Below are 20,506 nucleotides of genomic sequence, written 5' to 3'. Positions count from 1 at the left end.
ATTCCTCGCACGGCACAGACTCCATGTCTCATATTAATATGCGGCAAATTAAGGCGATGGAGTAGAACAATCCTTTCATGAGATGCAGAGCTGTTCATCAGCACAACTGCGCTGGCCTCTCAGCCATTTAACGCTTCCGGAGATTTTCTGCCACTGCCCCAAGAAATGAGCTTCATCCCCTAAGCCGTGCTCATTCTACCTCGGGAGCAGAGGAACAGCATGAACCGGTATGAACCAGTACGAACCAGTATGAACTGGTATGAACCGGTTTGACGTGGAGAACTCATATGAAGATACGGTTGTACCGAATTTCACCCAAGGAGCAGGTGGATTTGAGAACTGGGAGAGGGCCGGCCTCCCCCTTTCTAGGAAAATACGGCGAATGTCCCGAGTGAGAAGACGTTCTGCCCCGGCTATTTAAGGAAACGGCCGTGGAGGAAGATTCCGGAAGAGGAGTCGGGAGACGCACCGGGAAAGAGGGAATCCCGTCCTGAATCAGTCTGGCTCGACGGCAGGGTCAGGGCGCGAGGGAAATAAAGTGCTCACTGTCAAACACCCATAGATGTGCCTTATATATCTCATACTCTTTTACTGTTTTTATTTTAACCCGTGCTGGAATACACACACATACACCATATTCTCTGTCTTTCAATCTCAGGTGCACACAGACACACATACACACACCGTATTCTCTGTCTCTCAATCTCAGGTGCTCACTTGCTCACACACACATACACACACACTGTATTCTGTCTCTCAACCTCAGGTGCTCGCTCGCTCACACACACATACACACACACACACTATATTCTCTGTCTCCCAATCTCAGGTGCACACACACACACATACACACACACCGTATTCTCTGTCTCTCAATCTCAGGTGCACACACACATACACACACACACACTATATTCTCTGTCTCCCAATCTCAGGTGCACACACACACACATACACACACACCGTATTCTCTGTCTCACAATCTCAGGTGCGCACACACACTTGCACATCTTGAAGCTAATGGACAGAGACTTGCTTAGCTTTCCCTCTTTGAGCAACCAGCCAGTCCTACCTGAGAGGACTGCTCAAACGATCTCAGATACGCAGCGGGCAAAGGGACATGGAATTACACATGACAGTGTGCAAGTCCTCATGCCTTCAAATTTAATACATCAGCCTATTTAAAACCTGGAAGGGTAAGTATTTACGCAAGGGATAAAGCACCACAGCCAGTGCAGTCTATGAAAAATAAACTCCATGATGGGATGAGATGAATTCGGGAAAAAAAATCAACAACTCACAACCAATCAGAATCAGGTATCTGTCCAATCTGCTGGTAAATCATCATATCAACTGTTTCTGTTCTGCATTATGTCGAATAAAGATAAACTGGAATTTTTATTAGTCTGCAGAATAAATATGTCAAATCAAGCAATGTGCGCACATGTACACACACACACATGCACACGAACGCATACTCGCACACACGCATGCACACTTACACATGTGCGTACAGGTGCGTGGACACACGTGTATATATCTATACATACATATAAAAAATGTATATATAAATATGCAATATGCGTATTATCTTTCATATCTGCGATCATTGGGGTGTATTACAGCCTGAGTGCAGACCTGCCGAATGGATGCCTTCGGAAGGCTCTGCTGGGAAGGAGACCTTGATCTTCCTGGCTCTGCCGAGGAAAAGCGGTGCCAGGATCCCAGGCCTGTTTAATTGATTAGCTGCGAAAACAGCACGCAGACAGGTAATGCATTCCGGGAGTCAACTCCCCCCCCAGCCCCCGTCCCCTCCCCCCCCCCCCGCCCCCCCTGCACGTCCGGCTAAAAGCTGATTGTAAAGTGTTTCCTAGGGCGGCGGCGGCGGCGGCGGCGGCGGCGGAAGCTCGCGCTGATGGACCCAGATACAGGCAAGGCTGTTCTCATAGTCAGTACTGTTCAGGAAGCAAGAGACTCATTCAATTCCTCTGGCCGTCAGTAGACACAGGCAGCTTACTCTGTACCTAAGAATACACTGATGCACTTACCGAGCAACGCTGAACTTCCTGTTTAATGCATGGAGCTTGTGTATAGCTGTCTGTGCATCATGGCTCGATTCACATGAATACAGCAGCATTTCAAGCAGAAGACCAGCAATACACCAAGAGCATGCCCCATGTCACTGTGACTGCAGGAGACACACAAACCATCAATACCAACATGGCTACCTTCTTTGCAATGACTATACTGGGGTATTGTTTATTTCCTGTTCAGAACCTAGCTAATGTTACACTGTTAATTAATGTTAAACTACCAAGTTAACAATTTTTAACATGGATGGCTCATTCTGTTAGGGCATCACATTGTGGTGCATAGATGAGCAGCAAAGTGGTATAATGGGTAAGGAACTGGTCTTGTAACCCGAAGTTCACAGGTTTGATCCCTGGGTAGACACTGCCATTGTACCCTTGAGCAAGGTACTTAACCTGCGTATAAATGGATGCGATGTAAACGCTACGTATGAGTTGTGCAAGTCGCTCTGGATAAGAGCGTCTGCTAAATGCCTGTAATCTAATGCAATGTAATGAGCCTCACAGCCTCAGATCCTCACTGGACCGTGCCAGTGCCGACTGTGGCCGGTAGCTCCATAGGGTGACATACAATCGGTAACTGCATTGACCAGGATATTGGAGTATTCCATAGGTAAGGGATCTGAGTTCATCGAGTTCATCGAAAGGTCTTCCTCCGACTCCACTCAATGCGAACCGTAGTCTGCGGTGTGAAAAGAAGCAGCTGGCGTAGCGACACCACGTGTTCAGGTTCAGAACTGCGGATGTCTACACGCTCCCGAATCATCAGTGGGATTTGCAGCATGAATGCAGCTGTGGCTGCAGACTAGTGGCCATTCAAATACAGCTGGGGGGAATTGGAGATGCTCAGCCCCACGTTAGGCACCAAATTGTTAATAAATAAATAAATACATTTCAAAGAGACAATAAAGACAGTGAACAAACTGCCTCGCTGAATGTCAGATGTGTTATATGTATACACTGTAAGTATCCATGTATTACTGTATGTATCTATGTATTTATGTGAGGCCTGCAAAGCAAAGCTGTGAAAACAAATTTCCCCTGAGGGAAAATAAAGTATTGTATTGTATGTTAAATAACTTCAGCGAAGAGAAGTGTAAAGCATTAAAATCCCCTGCACTGTGTTCCAGTTCTAATCTAATCTTTATTAGTTCAGCCTCATCTGTAAAAAGGGATGAGCAGCCATATGAACTGATGTCAGGCGTCATCGTCTTGGGACAGTTTGTCTCCAGTGGGTCGTCACTGCGTACGTTACTACATCTATGACACTGCACGTCCATGACACATCCTGGCAATCTAGCCCCACTCTTGTCAGCGAGTTGTCAAGACAACCAAAGGCAGAATCTCCACGGTGATCTAAATAGTATTGGATAGTTCCAGAATGCTTTGGCAAAGCTTCTTTGGGATTCACCAGTAGAGTTCTAGACGTACACCACTGTACATATTTATGATGGACCCTTAGATGTAGACAACGATATTTGTTTTGTTTTGTTTTTTTAGTGTTGATCTGAGAGTTAAGTGGCCCTGGTTCTTCCTGGAGCTCGTCTACACAACAGAAGATTAAATCACACGGAACGAAGCGCTGACTTATTCGGCATCTGCGGATAATCCAAACGAAAACGAACGGCGCACGGTTGTGTCGAGCGCCCGTTATGGTTAGAGCCCTGTTACCCTCGCGGGAAGGCTTCACTCCACCGTCACAACCGCGAAACCGCAGAGCCTGGGGCGCGAGCCGTTTCCGGACGGGGCCGGCCAAGCCGAAAGGGCCTTTCTTTTGACTTTGAAAAGTGAAGTGAAGTGAAGTGAAGTACGCTCGGAAAAGTGCACACTTGTTAATGGCATGCGGGTGCCCTTCTCCAGTGAGCATATTCATGAGTAAAATTTATTGCCAAACTCAGGTGGAGGTCAATTTGGTCATTTGGCTTGGTTCAGTGTACCCCATATACTTCACAGACGACAGGGGGGGGGACGAAATCAGAAGTCATCTAAAAAGACAAGAGGAAATCAATCAATATCTACAGAGTTATGAAAAATGATTCACTTCTTTATGACTTATTTAATTGTACATGAAAATAATCAATCTAAGTGACTCGGTCCGTTTACTTAATTGTCCTTCACTTCAAGTAACATATTAAGGCAAGCATTTCTTTAATTGAATTATTATACATCAGGACACGTACTGCTGTATGAATGATATACTGTTATACTTGAAAGTAGTACACAGTGTAACAAAGGACAAAGCGGTTGAACTGATTGGTTCTTTTAAAAACTCTATTCAAAATGCATGATTTTATCTGAAAGCGGAGGTCCACATCTTGGAAGTCATCCAAAACAAAAGAGGCATTAAGTCTAACCACTTTGTCCTTAGGTTTCACTAATACAGTTAAATATACAGCGCACTATATAAATCTCATACTGATGTTGGCCAATTTAGGAGGAAAAGACATTACCTGCGCCCATCTTTGGGAACACATTAAATCACAGGGATCTGACTCGTCTCTGTCATTGACGGTAAGCCAGCTACCTGCTGCATACTGTCCATAGTAATGTTGGTCTGAAGGTTTAAGACATAGCTGGGTCATAATTTAACCCTTATACTTTGCTGAAATTTTATGATCCTTTTTATGTTTGGGGCCCGTTTGACCGAAACAGTGTAAACCGACACAAAATTATTGTAACAGAAGAATTCTGACAGTGTGTGTGTCGCCCTCTTAATGGCTCCCAAACGACTAGCCTTTTATCCCTACATGTTAAAACACTGAACAAACTTCTCATTTTAAGTGAATGTTTGAAACTTGTAAGCGGAAATGCCACCAGAATCACCCACAAAAAAATCTGACACAAAAAATGAAAAAGGTTGTATATTTTATTGTTTTATACCACTACAGGGCCTGAGGTCAAATGACCCCACACAACACCTTGTTGGTACAGGACTTTAGAAAACATGCCATTATGTTTATTGCACGTTCACCATTCAATCCCACCAAATTAGTCATTAGAGTCATACGGGGGGTGAAAGGTAAACTGGTTTTAAAGAGATGTCAAACACCAAATGGGATCAAATTGAGGGTTAAACACAAACACAAATAAACACTTTGCCATCGCGTTACAGCAGAAATAAGGAGCCAAACGTGCCCAAGGATCGAGTCCGAGGCCCGCCCCCATAAAAACAGTGTGTGCTGCGGCCGAAACGTTGATTTGCAACTCCGCTCACAACTCGGCTTTGTGATGTGGGCAAAATGGCAGTGAGCTGACGGCTACGCGCCGCTGCAGTGCTTAAAATAAAACGTGTTTACGTGCAATAACTTCAGTGAAGAGAAGTGTAAAGCATTAAAATCCCCGTATGTAGTGACAACCCACTGGAGACAAACTGTTCAAAGTTTTATTAGTTCAGCGTCATCTTTAAAAACGGATGAGATGCCATATGAACCGATGTAAGGCGCCATCATCTATGAACGGTTTGTCTCCAGTGGGTCGTCACTGCGTACGTTACTACATCAATGTCCATGACACATTCTGGCAATCTAGCCCCACTCTTGTCAGAGAGTTGTCAAGACAACCAATGGCGGAATCTCCACGGTGAGCTAAATAGTATTGGATAGTTCCAGAATGCTTTGGCAAAGCTTCTTTGGGATTTACCAGTAGAGTTCTAGACATACAACACCGTACATATTTATGATGGACCCTTAGATGTAGATGATGATAACAGAAATAACTTATTTTTCCTTTTCTTAGTTTTTTTTAGTGGTGATCTGAGAGTTAAGTGGCCCTGGTTCCTCTTGGAGCTTGTCTACACAACAGAAGATTAAATCAGATGTGGATAGAGTAGATAAGACAGAGTAAGGACCAGATTTCTAATTTACAGAAGGTGCGTATTAAAATTTCATTATGGAAGCAACGATAGACCTGGCCCATATTTATGAACCATCAGAGTAAACTGTGCTGGAAGATTCTTGTTGTGGCATAAATTTGTCCTATTTTTATTATTATTTTTATTTTTATTTTTTTTGCTTTAAACCAGGGGTCCTCGGTCTTATCCAGAAAGGGCCGGTGTGGGTGCAGGCTTTTTCTCCAACCGAGCAGTTACACCCCTGATTCTACGAATCAAGTTGCTTATTAAAGGTTGATGAGTAGAACTAGGTGTGTAACTGCTTTGGTTGGAACGAAAGTCTGCACCCATACTGGCCTTTTCTGGATAAGACCTGCTTTAGACCATGAAGCACTGAAAGCAAAAATGTCAGTCATTAAAATACCTATTTTCCTTTTTTTGCATATATAAAATATACTTTATTACTCATAAAAACTGTCTGAGAAAACAGAAATACATTTTAAAAAACTGAAATAATATTTTTCAAAACCACAGAAAGTTAACTATCCCTTTAAATAATGCAGTTTTTATTTTTGACATTATTTGGAACAAATGGAGGAAACATTCATCATAATGAGTTTGCGGCACTTCGGATGTTGCTAAAATAAACTCAGATCTACTCAGTTAGCAGTCTTACTCCCCACTGAAAATGCGTGTCAGAAATCCATTAATTACTCCCACTGCCTTCCTCTGGTGTACAGTCATATTTATTTATTTATTTGTTCATTCATTTATTGTTTGTCCTAAAGGCTTTTAGCACCGTTCTTAACAGCAGTTCTGATAAGTTCAGTAAACAGGAGCGCTCATCTTGTACTGCTGCATGTACTGCAAACTGAAATGTACAAAACTGATTATAAGGGGTCAAAATGAGCACAAGAACTATCCTTATATAAACCGCTCAGGCTACTCTCTGCATTGATTCAATCAACGCGTGTCCTTAACTAACTTCGACTGAAAAATGAACTGAAAAAACAAATGCAACCGTTTTGTTTTAGCAAGTTTTGTGATTTCTGAACTTGTCAAGCTATCCCTGAAGAGAAAAAAAAAACATTTACATTTAGTAGCAAGTCAAAGTTAAGGACACACTGTATATTGATTGGATGTAGGCCAATGCCTGCAGCCTCACTCTTGATGGACACTAGCACCATTGTGATACTTGGCCTCAAAATCAATTTATGAAATATCCCTATAGATACAGCAGCCTTCTTTGAATTAGATTGAGCAGTTTTAACGCAGTGCATGTTGCCATTGGATTGTCCTAATCAATTCGTGCCCCTACCACCACCGCCCACTCCCCGCCCCCAAAGAAAGGAAAAAGTAATTTAAATTTAAAAAAAGAAAGAAAGAAAAAAAGCTCAAATGTCACCTGAATGCCATTTTTCCTGGACTTTCTCCATTGAGACAATTTGATCTGATAAAGTAAACAGATTTATTGGGTGGTTTGCCATCACCTTCAAACGTCGGGATGAGAGAGGGAGGGAGAGAGAGAGAGAGAGAGGGAGAGAGAGAGAGAGAGAGAGAGAGGGAGAGAGGGAGAGAGAGAGAGAGAGAGAGAGAGAGAGCGACTCAGGCTCTCATATCAGGCAGGAGAGCTTCTCCAGCTCCAGTCCAGCTGTGATTGATTAAATCAATACAGATATAGCGACACGCTGTCATATAATTCAGCAGACTGCTACGCCAAGAGGAGAGTAAGACTGTACAAAGCGTGCGTCTGAGAGGGCTATTCAATCATAGAGAGGCTTGGGGGGGGGAGGGGGGGTCCAGCTGATTGTTTAACCATCATACAAAGAGTAAGGAACAGCTCAGGGAGATGTCTGTCGGCGAATCTCGCCCGATGTCCTGCCGGGGCCTGGACAGCGGCCCGCTTAAGACGCCAACCGACAGGGTGTGTGTGCGGCCTGCCAAGGCGACGTGTGCTCGAATTCATCCGCGCCCGCTTTCCACTGCCAGTCCGTAACAGGCACAGGGACGTTCGCTTCGGCGAGCTACACAACAGGAAACTACCCGCGCGGCCACGTAAACTGAACGAAGCCACCCGTCGTTAGCCTGCTAGCGCGATAACCGGTTTAAAATGAACATTTAACTCAACCGGTAACTCAACACACCTGGAAATTTAAACATGGTCAAGAGGGAACCCCGTTCATGAAAACGTTTTTTTTTTTTTTTAAGCCTGCTATGCAGACAACAGGAAATGACCTCATTTCCGTTCCTTCCACGCACCATTGGCTAATTCCCTTCGTCTGAATGGATAGCTCATGAGACAATCGATAAAACACCCAAGAGTGTAATTCAATACAACCTCTCCAATGTAACCCCAAGTAACCCCATCAAAGAGATGATATCAAAGCAGAAAGTGACTGTCACAGGAATTCATGTGGACAGACAGGGGGCCATCTGTCAAATCTTCAAAAGGACTTGAGCAAGGCCTAGGTGAAAGAGACACTTCAGAGCAGATTTCTTAAGGTAAATCTGGGCAACGTCAAATTCGGTTCACCGAAATGGGATGAGAAATCTCAGGCCCGAGCTTTCAAAAAGGCAGCCCGTCTGAAAAGCTTTCACGGCGACAGTACCAACGGATGCCACGCGATGAACAGGAAGTGGACCTCGATGCACTTCTGAACACCTCTCAGTCTTTTTTGTCTCTTCCTCGAGTAACTCGATCTCTTCTCACTTGGGCGGCTTTCAAACCGCTCAACCGTCCTGTTATTCAGCACGAAGAATGAAACGCTTCGCTTCGCCAAGGTTTATTTTATTTTTTTTAAAAAGATGTGGCTAACCATAAAAACGATATTATGGTTTTAAACGTTAGAATTGAAAAAGAGGTTATTTAAGGATGCCTCATTTTAAGGCAAGCTTTTTTTCATCTACTCCTGATGTCACTGGGGCTTGAAGAAAGTAGAACTTAGGAGCTTGTGTGGGTGGAGCAGATTTGCCTAAAGGGTAGACCTGGACTTTTAAATACTATATTATGGACTGGAATTCCCAGCTGGGGAACCGCAGTTGTAAATCAGATCAAGGTACTTGACCTGAATCGCTTCAGGGAAAGTATCTGGCTGTCTAAATGGACCGTACATAAAACATAACCTGACTAATCCGTTTCATATAAGAGCGTCTGCTGAACGCCAATTCAATTAGTCCAAGTAACCCACTGCAACTATCCTAATGTTAAAATTTTATATTCCTTACATTAAACATGTAGACGTGCCAACCGAAAGCAGCTCTTCTATAAAAAAATCACTTCTTTATTTTTTGTTCAAATGCACGCGGTCCAGTAGACGTTGTTCGCGCTATATAGCTTAAAATCGAGATGCGGAAAAAAAGTAGCGAGTCGTAAAGTTCCAAAGTGCTGAGTTCCACCATGGAGAGCTGACATGCCGCAGGGCCACAGGGAGGGGGGGGGGGGGGGGGAATCAGTAGAAAGTTTTATTTTAAGGAATCGCGTCTGTTAAAAGATTTATAGCATATGGCTGCACCAGCAAGGTGATACCCAGAGACACTGCAGAACCACAGTAAAAAAAAAAAAGAATTGCTTTGGTTGCTTCACACATAACATTTCTTATGCTACAGACATAAACGATATAGCTTATATTTCCGTTATTTTAATGGAAACATAAGTGCAGGGAATATTCAGTGACCTTTAGCGTTGGTTTTCAGTTTTGGTGCAGTCAAACAGAAGATGGTATTATAGCGTCACATGAGGCTTCAGACCCGTGGAACTGGACGGCCCACCAGAAATGCCTTTCGGGAACAAAGGCGTCCAGCAATAATAACTGTTTACTGAGGGTTCACAGGTACATCATTTATTGTCCGCACAAACTGCACGATTTTACAGGTAAAGACGGAAGACCAGGTGAGACAAATGATGATGCATAAATTTAATCCTCAAATACAACACAAAAAAGAACCCAAAACTAATTACTCCCTGACAAATCCCTACAAATTAGGCTTTTACAAATTGTACTCTGTCATGTCTGGGACTCATGATTGCAAATGAACAAATGACTCCCACATCTAAAACAAGAACGGCTTTCCTTTTGCGCAACAGCGCAAATCAGTGTTTTGTGTAAGATGAGCTTTTTTTAATTTTCTAAAATCCAGACTCATTATTCCTACTGGGGGACACTCCGTCTCACCACCGCCCCCCCCCCCCACCCCCATACTTCTGTGCTCAAGGAGATAAATACCTGCTAGATATAAAAACTGATACGACTTCAAAACAATGTTTATAACTTTAAAAAAAAAAAAAAAAAAAAAACTTAAAGTTAGACAAATCTGCCACTCCGACTCCCTCTCTCCCGCACACCCAGTCCAACTCGCCCCTCTCTCCGAACCGGAGGACTTCTGCGGGTTTGTTTTATACGAGATTACGGAGCGCCACCCCAGCCAATCCCGTGCTCACCCCCGCAGGAGCCCCCAGCTGGGGGTCGAGCCAGCGAGTGATCCAATCAGCACACACCGCCCCTCCGGACCAGACCTTTCAACAGGGAATCAGCCCCGATTCCGTGACCAAGATGAGGGCTAAGACTTACAAGACATCCCCCCTCCAAAGTTCGGGAAGGTGCTGTATTAAAGATTACATTTTTCCAAGTATAACTTCTTCCCTACCTCCTGCCCCCCCCCTCCATCCCTCTCTCCCTCTCTCCATCCCTCCAGGGAACCTTATGTAATCCCCATGTAAAATATTAATTCATTCTGTCAATCGCTGCAGATTTCTGCATGAGATAGAATGCTTAGGAGACATTTTATCCGCCCCCCCTGCCTCCCCCCCTCCCCCCCTCACCCCCTCCCCCCCTTCCGACTGCAACTACACGAGGGTGGCTGGTTTTCTTCAAAAGACAGGGGTGGGGGGTGGGGGTGGGGGTTGGGGTGTTCGGCGGGGGGGTGGGGGGGTTTGTGCAGTAAGATGGGGGGGGTGCAAGTAGAAGTAAGAGGGGGTGCGTGTGCGAGTAGCAGTAAGGTGGGGGGGGGGGTGCAAGTAGAAGTAAGGGGGGGTGTGTGGTAAGGGTGTGGGGGGATATGAGTGAATACAGGGTGGGTGTTTTCTGCACTGCTGCAGTGTATTACCCTGCACACAGTCTCCACTCTGTGTGTGTGGCGGCCCATTAGATTAACTCAATAAATTCTGACCAGGCTGCCGGAGGCGATGCAGTCCTCCGATGAGGCCGTGTGCTGGCTCTACAGTGCCAGGCCTCCATCGCTGGGCCTGACCCAATCAGAGCATCTCCTGCCGACCTGCACATCACCCATCATCCCTCACCGAAACATCGCTCAGGTCCCCAAGATGCACAGGGTCACACACCTCAGTTTATCATTGGCTGTTTAATGCATACTGTATACAGGGAGGTGATGAAATTAAAACCCGCTTTTTATTTCTGTTGTCAAAGATTTATTTATTTATTTATTTATTTATTTATTATTAGCTGGTTAATCTGCTGTGTGACTAATCCAAACGTGCTTCCACTGAAGTACACTACAGCAGGTGAACAGTCTCTTCAAGGCTCAATCATTATGAAGTGAACGAGGGCCGGGAGCTTCCTATCAATGGTCCTTCGTGACACACTCATGAACACTATCAGGCACACACACACACACACACACACACTCATGGCAAGAATACTATCACACACACACACACACACACACACACACACTCATGGCAAGAACACTATCACACACACACACACACACACACTCATGGCAAGAACACTATCGGACACATACACACACACACACACACACATACTAACACTCACACATACACGCACACACACATGCACACACACACACGCACACGCACATACACATACACGCACACTAACACTCACACTCACACGGTTCTCCAGAGCGCCCCCTGCTGGCCGCACGTGCAGCAGCCTCCTCCAGCCCCCCCCCCCCCCCCCCCCCCCCCCCCCCCCCCCCCCCCCCCCCCCCCCCCCAGGAGCCCGAGGTGTGGGCTCTGATATGATAAGAACAGGCACTTAACATCAGATGCTTCGGGGGAAAGCGCGTGCCTGACTGTGTTCTCCTGAATCCATAGCTGTGGGGGGTCCAGTTATGAGCGCTGAAATATATTCAGTTAGGCTGTTGAAATAGAGGGGGGAGGGAGTGGTTTAAAAAAAAAAAAAAAAAATTTTAAAAAAACATGCACAACCTTTAAGCCTCTCTGAATTCTTCCAAAACATGACCTAAAACTGACTCGGAGCGCAGACAGCTTCTATTAAAAGAACAACAGCCTCGGCGGTGTGAAACACTGATGCAAAGTATCGCATTACCGTCACTCGGGCCTTTAAATAATTGGAGAGCCATGACTGGGAAAAACTGGCGCTAACTTTGCCATGAAAGTCATTAAACCAAGACTGAGCACAACTACAGAGAAGCACCACCTTTTAAACCCCAACGACGGGGGGGGGGGGAGATCCGCGCGTCGCTAATACAGAGCGACGTAACAGACCCCATGATCAGCAGCGGGACGCCGTCGGGTTTTGGGTGAACCTGGGGGGACCCCGTCCGTCGTTCAGATCGCGGGTCACTCCAGCCGCTTCGACAGTCTCCAAAGCTTAGCGTGGCCCGGTTTTACTCCAATGTTGATGAGAGCCAGTCAGGGAAATGAGGTGTTAGGAGGCTCGTTGTTTGTCTGAGCCATCCTGAGCCTGATGGTAAAGTCGTACACCTCAGAGACGGAGCTCGCTCTCCCTCTCTCCCTCTCTCTCTCTCTCTCTCTCTCTCCGTCTCTCTCCCTCTCTCTCTCTGTCTCCCTCTCTCCCTCTCCCTCTCTCTCCCTCTCTCCCACTCTCTCTCTCTCCCTCTCTCTCTCTCTCCCTCTCTCTCTCACTCTCTCTCTCCCTCTCGCTCTCCCTCCGTTTGATCTGGCCACCGGCTGATGCTGAACGATATTATACCCGCTCGCAGATGAGTGAGGGGATTACAGGAATACAGGAAGAGATTACATGAATATTCACAAAGAGGCTAAGAGGCTAATGAGATGCTGGTTCGGCGCGCATCATTCCCGGTACGCGACGAAACGCTAACGCGCAACACGTGAGAGAGAGGCAGCCAATCGCACCAGTGCTCGCCAACACCAGAACCGCTCCAGAACCCAAGTGCATTTCACCAGCGGTGCCTCTCAACTGCCAGGCACAAACCTGCTAACAGCATAAAGAAGAAAAGCGCGCGCATTTCTCTGAAGAGTGAGAGAAAGAAAGAGTAAACTCATCGGTGTCAGCCATGACAGTACCCCGTTTCCCATAACAACGGTGGGCCACAGACGGCTGTGATGCCGGGCCAGAGATGGTGATCAGCACCATTTTGGAAAAAACAGCCCGTTTTACAGTTCGCACCGCAATGCGGAGGCAGCGAAATAGTCTTGATTGAGTAGTAATTGCATCGCATTTGATACAGACTGCATAATGAATGTTGCTATATAACGTCATCAACCACATGCCTGAATTATATGGCTCCACACACCCTGAAAATAGTAAAATACTGATCAGCAAAAACACTTGAACCAGAGGATTATTTTTTGACATACTACCAACGAATGACAAAAATCAATAAAATATGCATTAAGACGGTCAGTCAACTTGCTTCTCTCAGGACCAATTTCAAATTAAACATGAAACTATCACGGGTAAATAAGTAACCGGTATTCCGTATTGGATTCCACTTACATATCACTTTTGAAATCTATCGGCGTTTCAATATATTTTCAAGCACGGTAAGTCACTGTGAATAATTGCTATTAAACTTAAAACGTATCAATGCACGCTCACGTTAAAACCATTTTTTAAATTTCCGCATTTAGCAAATACATAATCACTTATAATCCCGTATTTTCATTTTTAAAAAAAGAATTCAAATAAACAGACTTTAATCGGTGCATACCTACACTTTCTGGAAGACCAAAGTCTTCTGTTGTGCCTTCCTGAGCAGTGGCTGTGTCAGTTTCCCAGAATCCCCCGGGGCATGTGATATTCAGGGGGAAAGAGCTCTGTTATCAGCTGTATTCCCAGGCGGTCACCTCATCCTTGCTTGTATAGGTCAGCCCAGATACACCCTCACTGCTTTTATCACCCCACCAGCGACTATGTGAGTGACGGGCTTAACAGTAGGGGGGGCTTTGGAATGCCAGTGTACCCCGAGCCGTCCCTCCCTGTAGGCAGATCAGGCACTGCACCCAGGGCCCCGCCTTCTCACCCAGAGCCCCACCTTCTCACCCAGGGCCCCGCCTTCTCACCCAGGGCCCCACCTTCTCACCCAGGGCCCCGCCTTCTCACCCAGGGCCCTGCCTTCTCACCCAGGGCCCCGCCTTCTCACCCAGGGCCCCACCTTCTCACCCAGGGCCCCGCCATCTCACCCAGGGCCCCGCCATCTCACCCAGGGCCCCACCTTCTCACCCAGGGCCCCGCCATCTCACCCAGGGCCCCGCCATCTCACCCAGGGCCCCGCCTTCTCCCCCAGGGCCCCGCCTTCTCACCCAGGGCCCCACCATCTCACCCAGGGCCCCACCTTCTCACCCAGGGCCCCGCCTTCTCACCCAGGGCCCCGCCTTCTCGCCCAGAATATAAATATAATGGATTCACTGTACAACTGCTCTAGATATCATATCAGCCAGTGCCTGTTTTACAGAAGAAAGGTGTCTTAATTACCTTCTTAAGTAAAGATTAGGTCGAGATTTGAATTGGGCACTCTTGGTTTAAACACAGAGCTACCAGCAGCAGTAATACTGAAATTCTTAAATTAAGAATTATTCCCAGAATCTTCATGAAAATGTATTCCAGCCAGCTAGCTGAAAATGGATTGAAATGAATGATAATCATTTGTAAGCTTCACACAAATTCATAACAAATCAATAGCATCATCCCATCAGCAAATATCTGTAGGCAGTACCAGATAGCAGACAGCACCAGAACTTTCTGTTACCATCCATAACCTCCTGTTCCCAGAATAATGGGTTCTTCTGCTTGCCTTCATAGGGGAACCTGTTGTAGTTTTTCATGGAACCCTCCATGATAGGTGTGCAATGTGTAAAAGCTCCCAGACTGAACCATTTTGCCAGACAAAGAACCCGTACACTAAACTGGGTTCCCCTATGGAGACACAGAGGAGCCTTTTGGAACCCTTTATTCTGAGAGTGTAGACATAGGCTGCATCCAGAATTACTCCCTATATAGTGCACTACTTTTGGTATCAGCCATTTCTAAGTGTGTCCCATCTGCCTGAGGGAGAAAATAAGTAGCACACTATATAGTGAACTACATGTTATCCACTGTATAGGGAATAGCAAAATGAGTGAGTGAGTGAGCCATTTGGGATACAGCCAGAGTAAATAAGGACAACAGGGAAGCAGGGCTGGACAGTCCGTTGGAGAAAACCGTGTGTGTGTGTGTGCGTGTGCGGGGGGGTGTGTCTGTGTGTGTGTGGAGGTGTGTGTGTAGGTGTGGGTGTGTGTGCAGGTGCATGTGAGTGTGTGTGTGCGTGTGTGTACGTGAGTGTGTGTGTGCGTGCATGTGCGTGTGTGTGTGTGTGTGTGTGTGTGTGTGTGCGTGCATGTGCGCATGTGTGTGTGTGTGTGTGTGTGCATGTGTGCATGTGTGTGTGTGTGTGTGTGTGTGTGTGTGCCTGCATGTGCGCGCGTGTGTGTGTGTGTGTGCGTGCGCGTGTGCGTGTGGGGGTGTATGTAAGAGCCAGGCAGTCGGCGGTCTGGGCGCGGGCGCGTACCTTGAAGAGCCGCAGGATGTTGGCCACCATGATGGAGACGGAGCTGGCAGAGGCGCCGATCACGCCCACCACCCGCTCGGGCTTGCTGACCACGGGCTGGCCGCCGCCGGGGCACTTGACGTCGGACCCGTCCCGCTCGATGAGGGCCTGCACGAAGGTGAGCGACTGCTCCAGGGCGTGGGTGTCGCGCGAGCAGGTGTCCAGGATGCGGGCGCCCAGCGTGATGTTGGGCAGCAGCTCGTGGTCGTTGTTGATGCGGTCCAGGGCGAAGAGCATGGCCTCCAGCCGGTGGATGCCCTTCTCCTTCTTCAGCTCGCCGCAGGGCTTGCCCTCGCTGCCGCGCGCGTGCACGGGGAACAGCCCCCCCAGCGAGATGTCCCCGTCGATGCGGATGGAGTTCAGGTAGTTGTGGCCGGGGCCCTTGGGCCGGGCCGCCGACGCCAGCAGGAGGCAGCAGAGGAAGGTCAGCGCCGAGCCCAGACTTCCTCTCCGCGCCGGTGTCACTTCCTTCACGCAGTGCGGCTGACGCATGATGGCGGTCCCAAAAAACAAAAATTCAAATAAAAAAATCAATCCTGTGAATCCTTCAAAAGAAAAAAAATTTTAATTTAGGATAACAGTAGTCCAGAGGGTTAATCTCAGTACCCTTTAGGACGAAGAGTCCAAAAAAACTCCATCTCCATGGCTGTGAGAAAATATGAATTAGGTTCCGATTCGGGTCTTCTACTGCTCTCCGTTCTCGCCAGCAAATCGCGACAAATTTGCACAAGCGTCCGCCATATAAAAATGTCCGGCAGGCCCGCGGAGAGCCTGCTCAGGAAGCATTAGGAAGGAGAAAGGTGAGTGATGATAAGCTGTTTTTTCCCCCCCTGCTCTTCTCTGGCCCCTGTCAGGAGTTTTTAATCTCTGCTTCCACCAGGAAGAAGATGCACATCAGGCCACCGGGGTTCACACAAGTAAACTCCTGAAAGAGAGAGAGAGAGAGTGAGAGAGAGTGAGAGAGTGAGAGAGAGTGAGAGAGAGGGAGAGAGAGGGAGAGAGAGGGAGAGAGTGAGAGAGAGTGAGAGAGAGGGAGAGAGAGGGAGAGAGAGGGAGAGAGAGGGAGAGGGAAAGAGAGAGAGACAGAGAGAGCGCAAGAGAGAGGAGAGGAGAGAGTGATAAAGAGAGCGAGGAGACAGAGAAAGGAAGGGAGGGGGGAGAGAGAGAGAGAGAGCTGAAGACATGCGAGATGTCAGCTGTGATGATTATTTTATTGCGCTTTTTGAATTTGTCTTGCTTTTTTTGCACCTGTGCGCAGGAGGTGGAGGTGTTTGTTAATGCTGCTTCATCTTGTGCTTTAATGGCTGCCAAGATCTCCCAAGGTAACAGCGAGTAAAACTAAGATCTCCCAAGGCCACCACAAGTAAAACTAAGATCTCCCAAGGTCACCACAAGTAAAACTAAGATCTCCCAAGGCCACCACAAGTAAAACTAAGATCTCCCAAGGTCACCACAAGTAAAACTAAGATCTCCCAAGGTCACCACAAGTAAAACTAAGATCTCCCAAGGTCACTGCAGGTAAAACTTGGCTCCCAAATGCTGCACATCAGTTCATGAAATTAAAAGGCTGCATTTGGGCCAGATCAAAATCCACCCGTAATATTGTGCTTTGTAGTTTTTGCATTTAATTTACCAGACCACAAATTCAAAAACATGAAATGGCATGTATCAGTAAGTATCATCATTACATCGATTTTTATTAACTGAAAGAATACCTAATGGCTAACTGAAAGGTGAAAAATTCATACACATATATGCACAAGTGGAGAATCAGGAAGTCACATCTTTAACATACAATCCATGTAAACAGTTGGAAACTTGCTGAGACAATTCAGATTAAGTACCTGTACACAAAGGTACAATTCCAAAGGTACAATTCCAACCGCATCAGAAATACGAACCCAGTTCCCTAACCATTACTCTACACCGTCATCCGCCAATACAGGCCTGCATTAAAGATCTGTATTAATAACACAGAACAACATACATAAAGTTACATCTGAGCTCAACCTTGCCGCCCCCCCTTCGATCCATCTCCGCCTGACGTCTCTGCTTCCTCTCGCTCCTAATCATCGGCTCTCTGTCCTGCCCCCTCTTCATCTTCCTCACACTGCAGTGCAGATTTGTTGTCCTGGAACCAGTGCCAAGGCCCACTCTGATTGATAGTAACTGGCACACCAAAGCATTATGGGAAGCCAGTGGAGAGACCTTAGGTGGCTGAGGAATTGTAATAATGATATTGGAACAGAGGGCTCCTTTTGACAGGATAACAGGCGGTATGGATCTTCAGCCTGTGAGTAAGTGCCTGGGGTATTAATTGCCAAATCACCCACAGCATCCTCAAGTTTTTGTATGTAGAAAAGAGCAAGATGAAATAATGAATTTCAATTTTTAAAATTTATTTTAGGCTAAACATTTGAGGAAGGATGGAACGCAAGTTGAACTCAAACCAAGATAAAAAGCACAACAGAACCTGGGGAGGCTCTGGTGATTTCATTAGACCCGTCTTCTACAGAAACGATCTTCTTGGTAGTAATGATGATGGAAACGCTATTTTCTATTCATCAATGGATCCTAGCATCCAACTACAACCTTCGTCCAAGAACACTGGCCAAGTAGTTCACCATGAATCATCCTGTGCGATTCTTAGTACGCATTCTAGAATTTTTCAAAGCAAATCCATCGCAATTAAATCTGTTTAATGTCTAATGAGAGCTGACAACACAAAGCCTTAATCATCATTTATTCTCAAACACCTAGAATGTTTCTCCATCTTAGAATAATCTACTGTCAGGGCATCCACTGTGTTTAAGAATCAGAATAGGACATCCACTGTGTTCAAGAATCAGATTAGGATATCCACTGTGTTTAAGGATCAGAATAGGACATCTACTGTGTTTACAGCTCAAAATAGGACATCCACTGTGTTTTAGGATCATAATAGGACATCCACTGTGTTTTAGGATCATAATAGGATACCCACTGTGTTTAAGGATCAGAATAGGATATCCACTGAGTTTAAGGATCTGAACAGGACATCCACTTTGTTTAAGGATCAGAATAGGACATCTACTCTGTTTAAGGATCAGAATAGGACATCCACTCTGTTTAAGGATTAGAATAGCGTATGGTCTGCGCAATCAGCATCTTCCTCTGAATGTAGCTCCTGTGTGCCGTCTGATTGTAGTTCTAATAAAGGAACGCTGATGGTAATCACCGCTCAGGTCCTCGTGGAACGGAGAGATAAATTGCAGCTGTAGCCAGAGATCCTTTCAATGGGAACGGGGGGGGGGGGGCGAGGCCTGTCCTACACGGCAGACAAGGGCAGAGATTAAAGAGGGGGAAGGTGGAAGGGCATGTGTCCCACCGTCCCCCCCCCACCCACCACCACCACCAACACCCCCCATCTTCAATCGCAATCCCTACTACACCTACCCACCCAAAACGCCCCCCCACCCCCCACCCCACTCCTCAATTGCACCCCCTACTCCTCTTGGTCCACGATTGCAACCCCCCCACCCAGTATGCGATCGCAATCTCCCGCATCCAGTCCCAGCCCATTGACCACCCCCCCCTCCTCCCATACCCCCCTCCCCCTGCCCCCACCCATAAGGTCCACGAACGTACACACACACACACACACACACACACAGTTTCCCAGTGCATCGCTCGGGGTACATTTTCAGTTAGCCTGCACAACACTGACGTTAAATTAACTGAGAGGGAAAACTCCAGCTCCGCACATCACCTGCCATGTTCCTGTGGGCAGAGCAAGCGAGGGGTCCTCCGAGGTTCAGCCGGGTCTCAGATTAATTGCCTGCGTATCCGAGGCGACAAGGCCCTGGATTAGACCTGCGTTTCTCAACGAGTATTAAATAATTACCCCCAAAACTCCTCCCCGGGGGTACTGCAGTAATTACACGGGGGCGCCTTGCGGTGGGTAGGTGGGTGGGTGGGTTTGCCGGCAGTTGAAGGGCTGCCCTGACTTGCATCACCGAGAGAATTCCCAGGACACAGCGCAGATCCAAGCATGACAAGGCTGTGGCAAAGTTCCCCCTCTTCACAGTGCGATACAGCAATGAGAGCTCCAATCTTCAGCCCTGCCGAGCTTTGAGTCGTTTCACGGGGATCGAATGGAATGGAAAAGGGGGTGGAAAAAATTAAAAACTTTCATTTTTAAAATATTTCCAAGGGAGGGTAGCTAATTTATTCTAGGGTACTTAAAACCGCAGCCAAATGAAGTATTGTCTTTCAATCATTCCCTTGAAAGGAACGAAATAATGAAACCAGAACCCTCAGTATCAATCAAACACACATTTACGAAACCCATGCAAATTACAAGAGCAGAAATGAGCTCTTGGAGCTGAATAATTGTCCGTCAGATTGGGGGGACCCGCTCGTATTTACCTCCCAAACGCCAGAATCTGCTGATGAATGGCTTTCATTTAGGCCATTTCTACCTTTGTCTTTCTCTCACAAACACAGAGCACAGGATTCAGTGTGCCACAGGCCACCATCCACGCAGCTCTGTTCTATAAATTTACACCGATACTTGACCTGTGTAAAAACATAAAACCTGGTGTTAACATAAAGGATAAAAGGATGCATGACATCCTGGCTACATTATGCATAGCAAACGGAATACAAGTGCAAATGGCCTTCGCTATCCAACAATCACTCAGCAATCATACACTCGCACTCAAATATAGGCTTATACATAGCTCAGGAGGTAAGACCGATTGTCTGGCAGTCGGAGGGTTGCCGGTTCAAACCCCGCCCTGGGCATGTCGAA

The 20,506-nt window shown here is 46.6% G+C and overlaps 1 protein-coding gene across 2 annotated transcripts in view; it reads right to left on the bottom strand.

Annotated features, from left to right (window-relative positions):
• The window catches only part of LOC118211895 (metabotropic glutamate receptor 4-like), a 234,557-nt gene that overhangs the window by 165,785 nt on the left and 48,266 nt on the right, over positions 1-20,506 (bottom strand). For both annotated transcript variants that reach the window (XM_035389459.1, XM_035389458.1), the window contains exon 2: positions 15,676-16,639. In XM_035389459.1, the coding sequence (XP_035245350.1) occupies positions 15,676-16,206 (531 nt within the window). In that variant the 5' untranslated portion in view covers positions 16,207-16,639. The remainder of the gene's footprint in view (positions 1-15,675; positions 16,640-20,506) is intronic.

Source organism: Anguilla anguilla, chromosome 13 (genome assembly GCF_013347855.1).
Source record: "Anguilla anguilla isolate fAngAng1 chromosome 13, fAngAng1.pri, whole genome shotgun sequence".
Taxonomy (NCBI): domain Eukaryota; kingdom Metazoa; phylum Chordata; class Actinopteri; order Anguilliformes; family Anguillidae; genus Anguilla; species Anguilla anguilla.
This window is presented reverse-complemented; position numbering and strand designations above follow the sequence as displayed.